General features: G+C 49.2%; 5 protein-coding genes across 5 annotated transcripts; 4 read left to right on the top strand and 1 right to left on the bottom strand.

Annotated features, from left to right (window-relative positions):
- Positions 1–13: 13 nt before the first annotated feature.
- LOC6551288 (26S proteasome regulatory subunit 10B) lies at positions 14–1,803 on the top strand. The gene is made up of 5 exons (XM_001978396.3): positions 14–256; positions 314–433; positions 494–1,214; positions 1,349–1,489; positions 1,557–1,803. Exons 1-5 carry the CDS (start codon positions 148–150, stop codon positions 1,657–1,659), a joined length of 1,194 nt encoding a protein of 397 aa, XP_001978432.1. The 5' UTR covers positions 14–147; the 3' UTR covers positions 1,660–1,803.
- On the bottom strand, positions 1,717–3,222 carry LOC6551287 (tRNA (guanine-N(7)-)-methyltransferase non-catalytic subunit wuho). The gene has a single exon (XM_001978395.3). It carries the CDS (start codon positions 3,102–3,104, stop codon positions 1,854–1,856), a length of 1,251 nt encoding a protein of 416 aa, XP_001978431.1. The 5' UTR covers positions 3,105–3,222; the 3' UTR covers positions 1,717–1,853.
- Positions 3,210–6,744, top strand: LOC6551286 (DNA topoisomerase 3-beta). The gene is made up of 5 exons (XM_001978394.3): positions 3,210–3,588; positions 3,669–4,416; positions 4,733–5,783; positions 5,848–6,241; positions 6,311–6,744. The coding sequence occupies exons 1-5, from the start codon at positions 3,498–3,500 to the stop codon at positions 6,661–6,663; spliced, it is 2,637 nt and encodes an 878-aa protein (XP_001978430.1). The 5' UTR covers positions 3,210–3,497; the 3' UTR covers positions 6,664–6,744.
- Positions 6,745–8,028: 1,284 nt separating this feature from the next.
- Positions 8,029–11,076, top strand: LOC6551285 (polyubiquitin-C). The gene is made up of 2 exons (XM_001978393.3): positions 8,029–8,261; positions 8,647–11,076. Exon 2 carries the CDS (start codon positions 8,652–8,654, stop codon positions 10,938–10,940), a length of 2,289 nt encoding a protein of 762 aa, XP_001978429.2. The 5' UTR covers positions 8,029–8,261; positions 8,647–8,651; the 3' UTR covers positions 10,941–11,076.
- Positions 11,077–11,369: 293 nt separating this feature from the next.
- Positions 11,370–13,189, top strand: LOC6551284 (cytochrome b5). Its single transcript, XM_001978392.3, has 4 exons — positions 11,370–11,585; positions 11,648–11,736; positions 11,811–11,879; positions 12,973–13,189. The coding sequence occupies exons 1-4, from the start codon at positions 11,478–11,480 to the stop codon at positions 13,058–13,060; spliced, it is 354 nt and encodes a 117-aa protein (XP_001978428.1). The 5' UTR covers positions 11,370–11,477; the 3' UTR covers positions 13,061–13,189.
- The last annotated feature ends 725 nt before the right edge of the window (positions 13,190–13,914 follow it).

Raw genomic sequence — 13,914 nt, 5'->3', positions numbered from 1 at the left:
TTAATATACTACGATATTATACATGTATTGCGATCCACGTTATGGCCACACTGCATTGCGACAAAAGTTGCAACTCACTATTTTATCCGGATTTAATTTATTTTAAGCGTTGCGCAGCTGAAAGTAAAGCGTAAATCCTTGAGCAAAATGACCGTAACCGCCACTCCGCTGCCCGACAATCTGCGGGTGAAAGCATTCTCCGAGTACAGAAAGAAGTTGCTGGACCACAAGGAAATCGAGGGACGCCTCAAAGAAAGTCCGTCCATCCGGTAATCTCCCACCAGGCAAATCCGTATTAACTGGCCATTTTCAGAGCGCGAGGAGATCAAGGAGCTGACCAAGCTGTACGACAAGTCGGAGAACGACCTGAAGGCCCTGCAGAGCGTGGGACAGATCGTCGGCGAAGTGCTGAAGCAGCTGACCGAGGACAAATGTGAGACTCCAGCATTCTGTCTAAGATTGACTCCATTCTAGTTTCTTACTTGTCCCACAGTCATTGTAAAGGCCACCAATGGACCCCGCTACGTGGTCGGCTGCCGCAGGCAGCTGGACAAAGCCAAACTGAAGTCCGGAACTCGTGTGGCCCTCGACATGACCACGCTGACCATTATGCGCTACTTGCCGCGCGAAGTTGACCCACTGGTGTACAATATGTCGCACGAGGATCCTGGCGATGTCACCTACTCGGCCATCGGCGGCCTCACGGAGCAAATCCGCGAGCTGCGCGAGGTGATTGAGCTGCCCCTGCTCAATCCGGAGCTCTTCCTGCGCGTCGGCATCACCCCGCCGAAGGGTTGTCTGTTGTACGGACCCCCTGGCACCGGAAAGACCCTGCTGGCCCGTGCGGTCGCCTCCCAGCTGGACGCGAACTTCCTCAAGGTCGTCTCCTCGGCGATTGTGGACAAGTATATTGGCGAGAGTGCCCGTCTCATTCGCGAGATGTTCAACTATGCCCGTGACCATCAGCCCTGCATCATTTTCATGGACGAAATCGACGCCATTGGTGGCCGTCGCTTCTCCGAGGGCACCTCTGCCGATCGCGAGATCCAGCGCACACTGATGGAGCTGCTCAACCAGATGGACGGCTTCGATTCGCTCGGCCAGGTCAAGATGATCATGGCCACCAATCGACCGGACACCCTGGATCCCGCCCTGCTGCGTCCGGGTCGCTTGGACAGGAAGATCGAGATTCCGCTGCCCAACGAGCAGGCTAGGTACGATATTGTGATTGGCTCTTATCTGAAGATGTCTTCTTTGCCAAATCACTTGTGTAAAATATGAATAGGGATTTCTTAGATTAGATATACTTAGTCATACTGATTTTAATGTGAAACCCCACTGCTTTTAGGCTGGAAATCCTCAAGATTCACGCCCTGAAGATCGCAAAGCATGGTGAAATTGACTACGAGGCCATTGTCAAGCTGTCGGACAACTTCAATGGCGCGGATCTGCGTAATGTCTGCACGGAGGCGGGTCTCTTTGCCATTCGGTAAGTGAGAAACTCTCGCCGCCCACGATAGCCTCTCTTTAATGGAATTATTGTACCAATACTTTAGTGCCGAGCGGGAGTACGTCATCCAGGAGGACTTCATGAAGGCTGTGCGCAAGGTGTCGGACAACAAGAAGCTGGAGAGCAAGCTGGACTACAAGCCCGTCTAGGAGCCACCTCCCGCCGCCCATAGAGATAACCATTCACCATTTACACACATTTACAGATATATATATATTATGCCCACAACGGGCTTGTCACACAAAGTCCGTTGCTTCTTCTCCATATGCTAATTAAATGCTATGTAAAGATTAGGTTCAAGTAAATTTCCTTTGGGTGTCTTCTCCTCGTGGATTAGCTCTTCTTAGCACTTCTGCTGCTTCTGCTCCTCGATGCGTCGCTTCTTACGCTCCAAATAGTCGGTGACGTTGTCGAAGCGCTTCTTAAACCAAACGGACAAGTCCTCGGGAATGAATGGTGGTGCGCCCTCCTCGTTGGCGCCCAGTCCGTCCAACACCATCTTCAGCCAGCCCTCGGGCACTCCGTTAGTCGTCGGCTGGCCAGTTGCGATGTCGTAGACCCGCAGGCTCAAGCGCTCGTTCTCTGCGCCGGTGATGTAGATCCGGTCGCTGGTTAAAGTAAAGTTACTAATGCTCCAGGAGCCCGCCTCTGCGCACACCAGTTGTGTGGCCGTGACGCTCCAGGTGTCGTCCGAGCTGCGCTCTAGGCGATACAGCCCCAGGGCGTCCACGTGCTCGTAGAAGAGCACCGCCGCCTGGAAGACCTTCTCCGGTTCCAGCTGGCGCACCAACAAACGAACCGCCGGTGCCGGAAGCTCGTGCTGCAGCAACTCTTTGCCCTGGATGTAATTCCATACGCGCAGCGTCTTGTCCCCTGAGGCGGAGGCGATGTGCTGCTCTGTGAGCAGGGCCAGTCCCGAGACGAACTCCCTGTGGCCCAGGCAATAGCTATGGATGTCAAAGGTGGCGGGATAGTTGGTCACGCGAATCTTGTCATCACGGTCGCAGGTGATGATGTGCTGCTGGTCCTCCGACCACAGGATGTCGTACACTACGCTCAAATGGCCCAGCAGCAGGCGCGGCGGAGCCTCCACCTCGACGCAGTCATACTGATAGCAATCGCCAGTCTTGTCCGTGACCAATACAGAGCTGCTGTCGCTGCAGAATCGCACGGCACTGGCCGCCCGGGCCAGTGGGCGGGCGGAGAGCAGGCGGGCGTTCTCCGGCCGCGAGCGGTACAGGAGAAGCGCCTTCTGGCCGCCACTGGTGGTCACGGCTAGCAGCTGTCCGTCTGGCGAGTAGGCCACATTCTGCACAGAAGTGCTGGTGGCTACCGATCCGGAGGCGGATGTTCCGCCCTCCTCCGGCTGCTTGGCAAGCTGTTGCTCCTTGCCACCCGGTTCCTTTCCAGCGGTTGTGGATGTGGCTGTGGCTGGACACGATTCCTGCGACTGGGTTTCATGGCATTTCAGGCCAAGGTCGGGCGGCAGCTCGATCTCCTTGAATATCTGCAGGTCGTCGGGGTTCACGAAGAGCACCCTGCGGCCATGGCCGAGCACGATTTCGGGTTCCGCGAACGAAATTGTTGTGCACATTCTTCCGACTCAATTCGATAGCCACCGATAGGTACGCACAACTAATGACTACTGATAATGATATCGAAGTACGATAAGCTCCGCTCGCCAGGGCTGCACTCTACGGTATGACCAGTTGCTGTGAATGAACAAACGCAGTATGACCAGTTGCTATTAACTGCAGTGCGACCCTATTAGTAGCTAGAAAATAATGCCTGTGAAATTGGTTAAATAGGGGGGATTATACGGATATATAACGAGCAAATCCATACATTACCCTGTGTGAGCTTGTGTTTATGCAGTGTGTGCGGCGCGAAACCGGCGAATCCCATGCGAGAGTGAACGAGTGGGCAGGAGGAAGCGCTGTGAAAAAGTCATCAATTATATAGGCCATTCGATTCTGGGATTTGGGCCATGAAGAGCGTACTGATGGTGGCCGAGAAGCCCTCGCTGGCGGCATCGCTGGCGGGTATTCTCTCGAACGGACGCTGCACTGCCAAGCGGGGTGAGTCGCACTAAAAATCCAAACTGTATTGCAGGAATCATTTGCAATCAATGCAATCTATATAATCCAATCCTCTCCAGGCACCGGTAACGGCTGTTCCACGCATGAGTGGACGGGAAACTTTCGGAACGAGGGCAGCGTCCACTTTCGGATGACGTCCGTGTGCGGTCATGTGATGTCGCTGGACTTTATTAGCAAGTACAACTCCTGGGACAAGGTGGATCCTGTCCAGCTCTTTGGCTGTCCCACCGAGAAGAAGGAAACGAATCCCAAGCAGCATATGCGCACATTTCTGGCACACGAGGCGCGTGGCTGCGACTATCTGGTCCTCTGGCTGGATTGCGACAAGGAGGGCGAGAACATCTGCTTCGAGGTGATGGACGCCGTGCAGCATGTCATCCACAATGTGTACAGCAAGCAGGTGACGTACCGTGCCCACTTCTCGGCCATCACCGAGAAGGACATTAAGGGAGCGATGGAGACGCTGGGGCATCCCAACGAGAACGAGGCCAAGTCGGTGGACGCACGCCAGGAACTGGACCTGCGCATTGGTTGCGCATTTACGCGCTTCCAAACCAAGTTCTTTCAGGACCGCTACGGCGACCTGGACTCCTCGCTGATCTCCTACGGTCCCTGCCAGACGCCCACACTTGGTTTCTGTGTGAAGCGGCACGACGACATCCAAACCTTCAAGCCGGAGAGCTTCTGGCACCTGCAGCTCCTCGCCGGCCAGCCGGAATTCACACTGGAGTGGGCGCGCGGTCGGGTCTTCAAGAAAGACATCGCCATCATGCTGTTGGGTCGCGTCAAGGAGCACAAGAAGGCTACGTAAGACCTTATTCAAGTCTCTAGTCTAAAAATAAGCATGCTTTCGTCACTTTTCGTTTGTTTATACCCACTTTTTGTCACTTGAATGCCAGCTGACTCTTTTTTGCCCATTACGCCATTAATTCCAAGCTGGTGACTACATCATCAATCTGCCAGAGAAGCAATCATGCCGAATTAGCATAATTTCTTTGTGTTCGTAATGAATGCAAACAAACAATATTCTGCTGATCCATAGAATTTGGGAAAACAGGCCAAGAGTGGGCTATTCTGTACCATCTATTAACCACATCCTCTTTTCTTCTCCACTTTTTTTCAGTGTGGAGAGCGTGGCCAGCAAGGAGGCCTTCAAAAGCAAACCACAGGCACTAAACACCGTGGAACTTATGCGAATCTGCAGCTCTGGGCTGGGCATCGGTCCGTTCCAGGCGATGCAGATAGCGGAGCGCCTGTACACGCAGGGCTACATCAGCTACCCGCGAACGGAGACCAATCAGTATCCGACTAACTTCGATCTGGCGGCCGTGCTGCACGTGCTGAAGCCATCGGGGGATTTCGGCGAGGAGGCGCGCTCCATTTTGGGCGACATGCAGACGCCGCGAAAGGGCAAGGATGCCGGCGACCATCCACCAATTACGCCCATGAAACTGGGCAACCGGAGTGACTTCGATCGTGACACCTGGCGCGTCTACGAGTTCATTTGCCGCCATTTCATGGGCACGGTGTCGCGGGATCTCAAGTACCGCGTGACGACGGCCAAGCTGCGCGTCGGCCTCGAGACATTTAGCTGCACGGCCAATGTGCTGATCGATGCGGGTTTCACCAAGGTGATGACCTGGCAGGCCTTCGGCAAGGACGAACCGATGCCGCCGTTCGTTCAGGGCACTGAGGTGGCCATCAACGATGTGCGACTCACCGAGAGCCAAACGGGGCCGCCGGATTATCTCACCGAATCGGAGCTGATCACACTGATGGAGCAGCACGGCATCGGCACGGATGCCTCCATACCGGTGCACATCAACAACATCTGCCAGCGCAACTATGTGCACATTGAAAACGGTCGCAAGCTGATTCCAACGACGCTGGGCATTGTTCTGGTCCACGGCTATCAGAAGATCGATCCGGAACTCGTGCTGCCCACCATGCGAACGGAGGTGGAGCGCATGCTGACGCTGATTGCCCAGGGTTCGGCTAACTTTCAGGATGTGCTGCGTCACGCCATCAAGATCTTCAAGCTGAAGTTTATGTATTTTGTGAAGAACATCGCCAACATGGACTCACTGTTTGAGGTCTCCTTCTCGCCACTGGCCGAGTCGGGCAAGGCGCACTCGCGCTGCGGCAAGTGTAGGCGCTACATGAAGTACATACAGGTGGGTCAACCAGCCTGCCCCACCATCGGCTCAAGTTGTAATCCTTGCTACCGTTTTATTACAGACCAAACCGGCAAGGTTGCACTGCTCTCATTGCTATGAGACTTACGCCCTTCCCATTGGCAATGTGAAGGTGTATCGCGAGTTCAAGTGCCCCCTGGATGACTTCGATCTGCTTGCCTTCTCCACCGGCGTCAAGGGGCGATCGTATCCGTTCTGTCCGTACTGCTACAACCATCCGCCGTTCAGCGACATGCCCCATTTGGGGGGCTGCAACACCTGCACGCACTCAACCTGCCCGCACTCGCTAAACACGCTGGGCATATCCGGTTGCGTGGAGTGCCCCACCGGTGTCCTGGTGCTCGATTGTACGCTGGCGCCCACATGGAAGCTGGGCTGCAATCGCTGCGACGTGATCATCAACTGCTTCAAGGGAGCCACAAAGATCACGGTGGAAGGTTGGTTGTTGTTAACCATATACTTGCATATATCATTTGTGATTTTATTATACATATGACTTTTTGCAGAGGCCAAGTGTCAGGAGTGTGGCGCTCAGCAGGTGAACGTGGTCTACAAGTCCGACAAGAGCAAGTTCAAGGACGGCAGTGAGGAGAAGAGCGGCTGCATCTTCTGCTCCACCGATTTCTCCCACTTGGTTGAGAAGCATCGGGCGGTGGCATCAAGACCAGTTCGCAGTGGCGGTGGATCCCGTGGCGGCAAGGCTGGTCGTGGCGGTGGAGGCGTGGGCGGGCCGGCTGGTGGTGCCGGAGGAGCGGTTACGGCTGGAGGTGGACCTGGTGCAGGGGGCGGAGGGCGTGGCGGGCGCGGCGGTCGGCCGCCCAAGGATAAAATGGCCCAGCTGGCGGCGTATTTCGTATGAGGACACTGAATTGCATTTAGAAGAACAATAACTAAACAAGAAACAATACAGCCCAATAAAATCGAAATTGTATAAAGAAAAGTGCATTTGTTTTTGTCAAGGGGCTTTAATTGATGTGCAGTTTTGAATTTTTTATTAAGAATTTCTAATAATTTAGGAAATAAATAAATCTTAAGTTATGTTAAAATACAATTATTTGAATTCCACAATTTGCTTATATTAATATCCTTATATGCATTTATTTATTTATATAAAGCAAACTTAATGAAATCTCTATTTTATAGTAATAATCCAAATAAATCTTCAATTTTAAGAAGTTGGCTTTGAAAAAATAAATATATTGGAAATATGTGCATATATAGGAGCAAATGGTTAATAAATAAACACTGAGTAAATACATTTAAATTTATTTTTCACTCGTCGGATATTTGATAAATTAGGAAACAAAGGAACCCCCATTTATTTTCGTGAGTAAGGGGTTTTTATGTTAGATTCAAGGGTTGTTTTAATGAAAATATCCCATAAATTACTTTTCATGACGTTGCCCAATGTATGTATATTTATCATATCTATGCATGGGGTACATGTGTATGTACATATGTATGTAGATATACTGGGTTGTTAGTTTGATGAATTTATTTAAATTATTTGTATCTGCATAATTATTGATGTATCATAGTATAAATTAAACTGAAGCTTGTACTTGAAAAATAATACCGTTAACTATTCTAAAGGGTCACATCAAGGGTTAAGTTGCTGGCATCAGCATACATCAGATTTCATCAGCCTAGTCCATTCCAGGAAGTTTCCAGATGCAGTTAGTCACAAGTATGTACATATGTATGTATGTAGATGTGCCCGCACACTGGTTCATGTGCGGGTGTGGGAGTGGAGAAATTGGAAATTGTGTGCGCGTGTGTGGGGGGCTCTCTTGTCTAAAGGCTGTTGACCAAAGCGAAGACAAATCTCCCAGGCGGCGTCAAAACAAAATAAAGGTCGTTTAACTCGCCAAACAAAGAACGTCACAAGACGTCCGTGTATGTACATACAAATTTTCACACTTTCATCTGTTAGAATACATACACACACACGCACTTATGTACATGGAACAGCTGCGATTAGTGTTGGAAAGAGGGACAGGGAATTTATCGATAACTGTACTCTCTCGCCCATGAGAGCGAGCGAGATAAAAGCATTGCACCTATGCACTACGCATTTTATTTTCAATGCCTAATTATGCACATTGCAGCTAGCCAATTGATTGGCCTTCATGTGTTAAATACTCTTGACAATGCAAAATCTCATTCTCAATTGGTTTGACAAAAGAAATGGCCACATTAAGAGGCACACAATGTCAAACAAAGTAAGAGCTGCCCGAGAGTGAGCGAGAGAGCAGGCGGCGACTTTCCAGCCAGCTTGCCTATAAATACCAGTGTGCAGCTGTGAAACGGAACATAAGCTGTGAAAAAATAGTAGAGAGCGGACGTGCGAGCAAGTGAAATAAGCAAGTTTTTGAATATTAATAAGTACTATTTCAAAAAGTGCAGACCAAAAGTAAAGAAACAAATTCAGTTTTCTGTGCGAATTAAGAAAATACGGTGAGTTGAGTTTGTGAAGTGCTTCATAGTTTTTCTAAGTTGCATTCAAAATGGCGACGCAGCAAGTGCAGCAAAAGAAAAACGGTGCTTTCCATGCAAATAAGTGTGACTGTGTGTGTGTGTATGCGCAGTTCCAGGGGCTTTTTTTTTTTCTTCAAACGAAGTTAGAGATTAGTCAGCAAAACTAAATACCGTTTTATGGCGAAATAATGCAAGCTGTGAAAACATTAAGGGGTAAAACTATAAGTTTTCTGTGTGTGTGTATGCATAAATACTTTTCTGGGTCACGGGAACTGGGTCACTACGCAGAATAGCAATTGCGCACTTTCCTTCCACTTTCCATTACTAACGCCAACTTTTTCCTCGCTCATTTTTCCACTCGCAGCCAATATGCAAATTTTCGTAAAGACTCTGACTGGCAAGACCATCACCTTGGAGGTTGAGCCATCCGATACCATCGAGAACGTCAAGGCCAAGATCCAGGACAAGGAGGGAATCCCCCCAGATCAGCAGCGTTTGATCTTCGCCGGAAAGCAGCTGGAGGACGGACGCACCCTGTCCGACTACAACATCCAGAAGGAGTCCACCCTTCACTTGGTCCTGCGTCTGCGTGGTGGTATGCAGATCTTTGTGAAGACCCTCACTGGCAAGACCATCACCTTGGAGGTTGAGCCATCCGATACCATCGAGAACGTCAAGGCCAAGATCCAGGACAAGGAGGGAATCCCCCCAGATCAGCAGCGTTTGATCTTCGCCGGAAAGCAGCTGGAGGACGGACGCACCCTGTCCGACTACAACATCCAGAAGGAGTCCACCCTTCACTTGGTCCTGCGTCTGCGTGGTGGCATGCAGATCTTTGTGAAGACCCTCACTGGCAAGACCATCACCTTGGAGGTTGAGCCATCCGATACCATCGAGAACGTCAAGGCCAAGATCCAGGACAAGGAGGGAATCCCCCCAGATCAGCAGCGTTTGATCTTCGCCGGAAAGCAGCTGGAGGACGGACGCACCCTGTCCGACTACAACATCCAGAAGGAGTCCACCCTTCACTTGGTCCTGCGTCTGCGTGGTGGTATGCAGATCTTTGTGAAGACCCTCACTGGCAAGACCATCACCTTGGAGGTTGAGCCATCCGATACCATCGAGAACGTCAAGGCCAAGATCCAGGACAAGGAGGGAATCCCCCCAGATCAGCAGCGTTTGATCTTCGCCGGAAAGCAGCTGGAGGACGGACGCACCCTGTCCGACTACAACATCCAGAAGGAGTCCACCCTTCACTTGGTCCTGCGTCTGCGTGGTGGCATGCAGATCTTTGTGAAGACCCTCACTGGCAAGACCATCACCTTGGAGGTTGAGCCATCCGATACCATCGAGAACGTCAAGGCCAAGATCCAGGACAAGGAGGGAATCCCCCCAGATCAGCAGCGTTTGATCTTCGCCGGAAAGCAGCTGGAGGACGGACGCACCCTGTCCGACTACAACATCCAGAAGGAGTCCACCCTTCACTTGGTCCTGCGTCTGCGTGGTGGCATGCAGATCTTTGTGAAGACCCTCACTGGCAAGACCATCACCTTGGAGGTTGAGCCATCCGATACCATCGAGAACGTCAAGGCCAAGATCCAGGACAAGGAGGGAATCCCCCCAGATCAGCAGCGTTTGATCTTCGCCGGAAAGCAGCTGGAGGACGGACGCACCCTGTCCGACTACAACATCCAGAAGGAGTCCACCCTTCACTTGGTCCTGCGTCTGCGTGGTGGTATGCAGATCTTTGTGAAGACCCTCACTGGCAAGACCATCACCTTGGAGGTTGAGCCATCCGATACCATCGAGAACGTCAAGGCCAAGATCCAGGACAAGGAGGGAATCCCCCCAGATCAGCAGCGTTTGATCTTCGCCGGAAAGCAGCTGGAGGACGGACGCACCCTGTCCGACTACAACATCCAGAAGGAGTCCACCCTTCACTTGGTCCTGCGTCTGCGTGGTGGCATGCAGATCTTTGTGAAGACCCTCACTGGCAAGACCATCACCTTGGAGGTTGAGCCATCCGATACCATCGAGAACGTCAAGGCCAAGATCCAGGACAAGGAGGGAATCCCTCCAGATCAGCAGCGTTTGATCTTCGCCGGAAAGCAGCTGGAGGACGGACGCACCCTGTCCGACTACAACATCCAGAAGGAGTCCACCCTTCACTTGGTCCTGCGTCTGCGTGGTGGCATGCAGATCTTTGTGAAGACCCTTACTGGCAAGACCATCACCTTGGAGGTTGAGCCATCCGATACCATCGAGAACGTCAAGGCCAAGATCCAGGACAAGGAGGGAATCCCTCCAGATCAGCAGCGTTTGATCTTCGCCGGAAAGCAGCTGGAGGACGGACGCACCCTGTCCGACTACAACATCCAGAAGGAGTCCACCCTTCACTTGGTCCTGCGTCTGCGTGGTGGCATGCAGATCTTTGTGAAGACCCTCACTGGCAAGACTATCACCTTGGAGGTTGAGCCATCCGATACCATCGAGAACGTCAAGGCCAAGATCCAGGACAAGGAGGGAATCCCCCCAGATCAGCAGCGTTTGATCTTCGCCGGAAAGCAGCTAGAGGACGGTCGCACCCTGTCCGACTACAACATCCAGAAGGAGTCCACCCTTCACTTGGTTCTGCGTCTGCGTGGTGGTGCCATCTAGATTTTTTCACCCTTATTAAAATCTTAGTCTTAGTTTTGCCAAGGCATAACTCAAGAAATTATACTAAATTTTAGTAAATTGGTTTGATCAAAAGGCACAAAATAATCACAATATTTATTGGTACTCAAAGAATAAACCTTTTCAATTTGTGTGTTCAATGTAATACGTTTTGTAGTTTTTATCGCCTTTCAAAGGGTTTTAGTTTTTTGGGGAATTCTTGGCAGTCAGCTTAAGTTTTCCTCATGTGAAATTATATGGAAAACTGTGAGAAGGTACAATAAAGAGAGGGTGTCGTTAAATCAATGATATTTATTTGAATATTTTAATAATAATTTGATTTAAATTTGTTATTTTGTACCACAGGTACATTGGAATTAATTGCTTAGGTACATACTTCTAGAGGTATATTTTAGGGTATTTTGTGTGACCAGATGGCTTCAACGAAATGTGAAGGTGGGCACACTAGACAAGTCCGAAAAACCTGTTGGCTTGTGATTTGCAGTGATATTTGTGGAGAAGAGCAGGCAGGCAGCTAAGATGAGCAAGGAAATCCGTTTGGCCACCGTTAACGAGCACAACAAGGCCACGGATCTATGGGTGGTTATCAACAACAAGGTGTACGATGTGACCAAGTTCCGGCTCGAGGCAAGTGGCGATGCAGATTCACGGGTGGACGAATTCATTTAATGCAATCCCATCTTCTCCAGCATCCCGGTGGCGAGGACTCCCTGGTGGATGTGGCCGGTCGCGATGCCACCAAGGACTTCATTGACGTGGGTCACAGCTCGGAGGCGAGGTCAGACAGATTTTAGAACCAATTTTGAGCCAGTGCGCCAGGATTCCTCACGTCTTCCCCACTTGCCTTTTCAGAGAGATGCTGAAGAAGTACTACATCGGTGAACTGGCTGCTGCGGACATCAAGCAGAAAAGCCCAATTAGGTGAGCATCCCGTCCAGCAAGTGCATGCAAACACCAGACAACACCAGACCAAGCCAAAATGCCATATCATCTGTAAATAAAGTAACCCTGGGGATTGCCTTGCTCCGCTCCCACACGGTTTGATCTCATTATCTCACTGGAGTACAAGTATTCCTGATAGGGCATTGCATCCTATACTTCTGTGATCACCCCACTTTCCTAATGCTTTTATTCCGAACGCAACCGGTTTAGCATGAGCTGGGCCTGCGCGTCAATCCATTAGGCATTGTGCAATTAGCCAACTCTTATGTAATCCATTAATTGCCTTGAAGCTCCCAAAGTTTCACGCTTGACATGTCCTGAAAGTCGCCCCTTCACTTTCCCTGTTGAATGAGTAAATAAGATTGGATACCACCACGATTATGGTGTTCCCTAAACTTATAGTTTGCATGTTCGTTGTAAATACTATGTATTTTATAAATATTCGATGTGACTTGCATTCAATGACCTCACTCAAAATAATTGTTTACAATTCAGTTCTACAGGGAAACGTAGCCACTTTTTTGTTTACAAACAGTAAATAAAGCAAGAATACTAATTATTTAATGAATCTATCTCAACTTGCATGTACAATATCGCCTCTAATCCAAGATTTAAGTCCTTCTCAAGCACGAAAATAAGGTTCTACAAAAGCTAGCTGGACTTGTTCTAACTGACCTGTAAATATCCCCATTATATTTAACTAAAGCACGTTAAGCACCCGGAATTATGTATATATATAAATGCAATAATCTGGATCACAAAAAATGCACGCTGTAGTTTGTAGTTTGTCACACTGAATAGCTCCCACCTTGACTTGCGTTTTTATTTTGATTCTTGGTTCCGTGCACCGCCTACTATAGTGCCACGCCCACTGATGCCGCCGAAGCCCCTCCCAAGCAATGCTGCATCCTAAATTAACCCCTGTAGAAATGCCCGTAAAGCCGTAATCCTAGCTAGCTAACCAAAGTGCTCCCAGTTTGTTGTGGTTGTTGTGGCGACTTGTTCTCCTGACCAGCTCCCCCCGCCAATGATTTACACTTGTTTCCATATATTTCTCTATTCCATACTACAGCTGCCGCCAAGTGGCATTGGCCCTGGGTGCCGCCTTTATCGGCATCACGCTGGTCTATGTGATACGACGCGGAGTGGCCAGGAATTAATCTGCGAAGAGGCGACCTCACAACTGATCAGCTGCATTCCGTGATTCCATAGTGATTCATAGATATTCCTCCAACATGGAAAATCATTTTCCACACATTTGATACGCAATATATTGTACAAATACACAGCTCTGACGTTTTTTTAATGACCGGCGGCTGTTCTGCAAATTGAAAACACATGAAAACAACATAGAATGCTATAGTCGAGTTCCCCAACTATCAGATACCAGTTATTTAGCTAGTGGAAGTGCAAACGAGTAATTTCAACATTTTCTGGAATATCGGTAGAAATTGGGAAAAAAGTAAGAATATGAAAAAAATCTTACAAATTTTTTAAAAGTGTGGGCGTGAGAGTTTCGTGCGGTTTGTGTGCGTTAGAGTGGGCGTGGCAGCATTTGGAAACAAACTTGCGCTGCGTCTATGTCTCTGGAAGCTTCATGATTAGTCTCAACACTCTAACTTTTGTAGTTCCTAAGATCGGCCAGTTCGACTCGGCTATTGATCCTGATCAGGAATATATATTATATATTTTATATGGTCGGAAAAGTTTCCTTCTGCCTGTTACATACTTTTCAACGAATACTTTTCTTTTACTCTACGGGTAAAATTACAAAAATAAATTAAGAAAAATTTCTAAATTGGAATTAACATTATTTTAGAGTATTGCGCCAAAAACAAACAAGATATGCCACTTCAAAAGCCGATTAAGATAAGTTCAGTTATGGAGTTTAGAACTTCAGCCTTGGGACATTTCTTAACTTTTTTGAATTTTTACAACATCGTAACATCAAAAATTTTACAATAAAATGAATTTCTAAATTTGAATGCAGATTTTTAGAGAATTGCGCCAGAAA

This window comes from Drosophila erecta, unplaced genomic scaffold, assembly GCF_003286155.1.
Source record: "Drosophila erecta strain 14021-0224.00,06,07 unplaced genomic scaffold, DereRS2 tig00000126-arrow-pilon, whole genome shotgun sequence".
In the NCBI taxonomy this organism is placed as follows: Eukaryota; Metazoa; Arthropoda; class Insecta; order Diptera; family Drosophilidae; genus Drosophila; species Drosophila erecta.
This window is presented reverse-complemented; position numbering and strand designations above follow the sequence as displayed.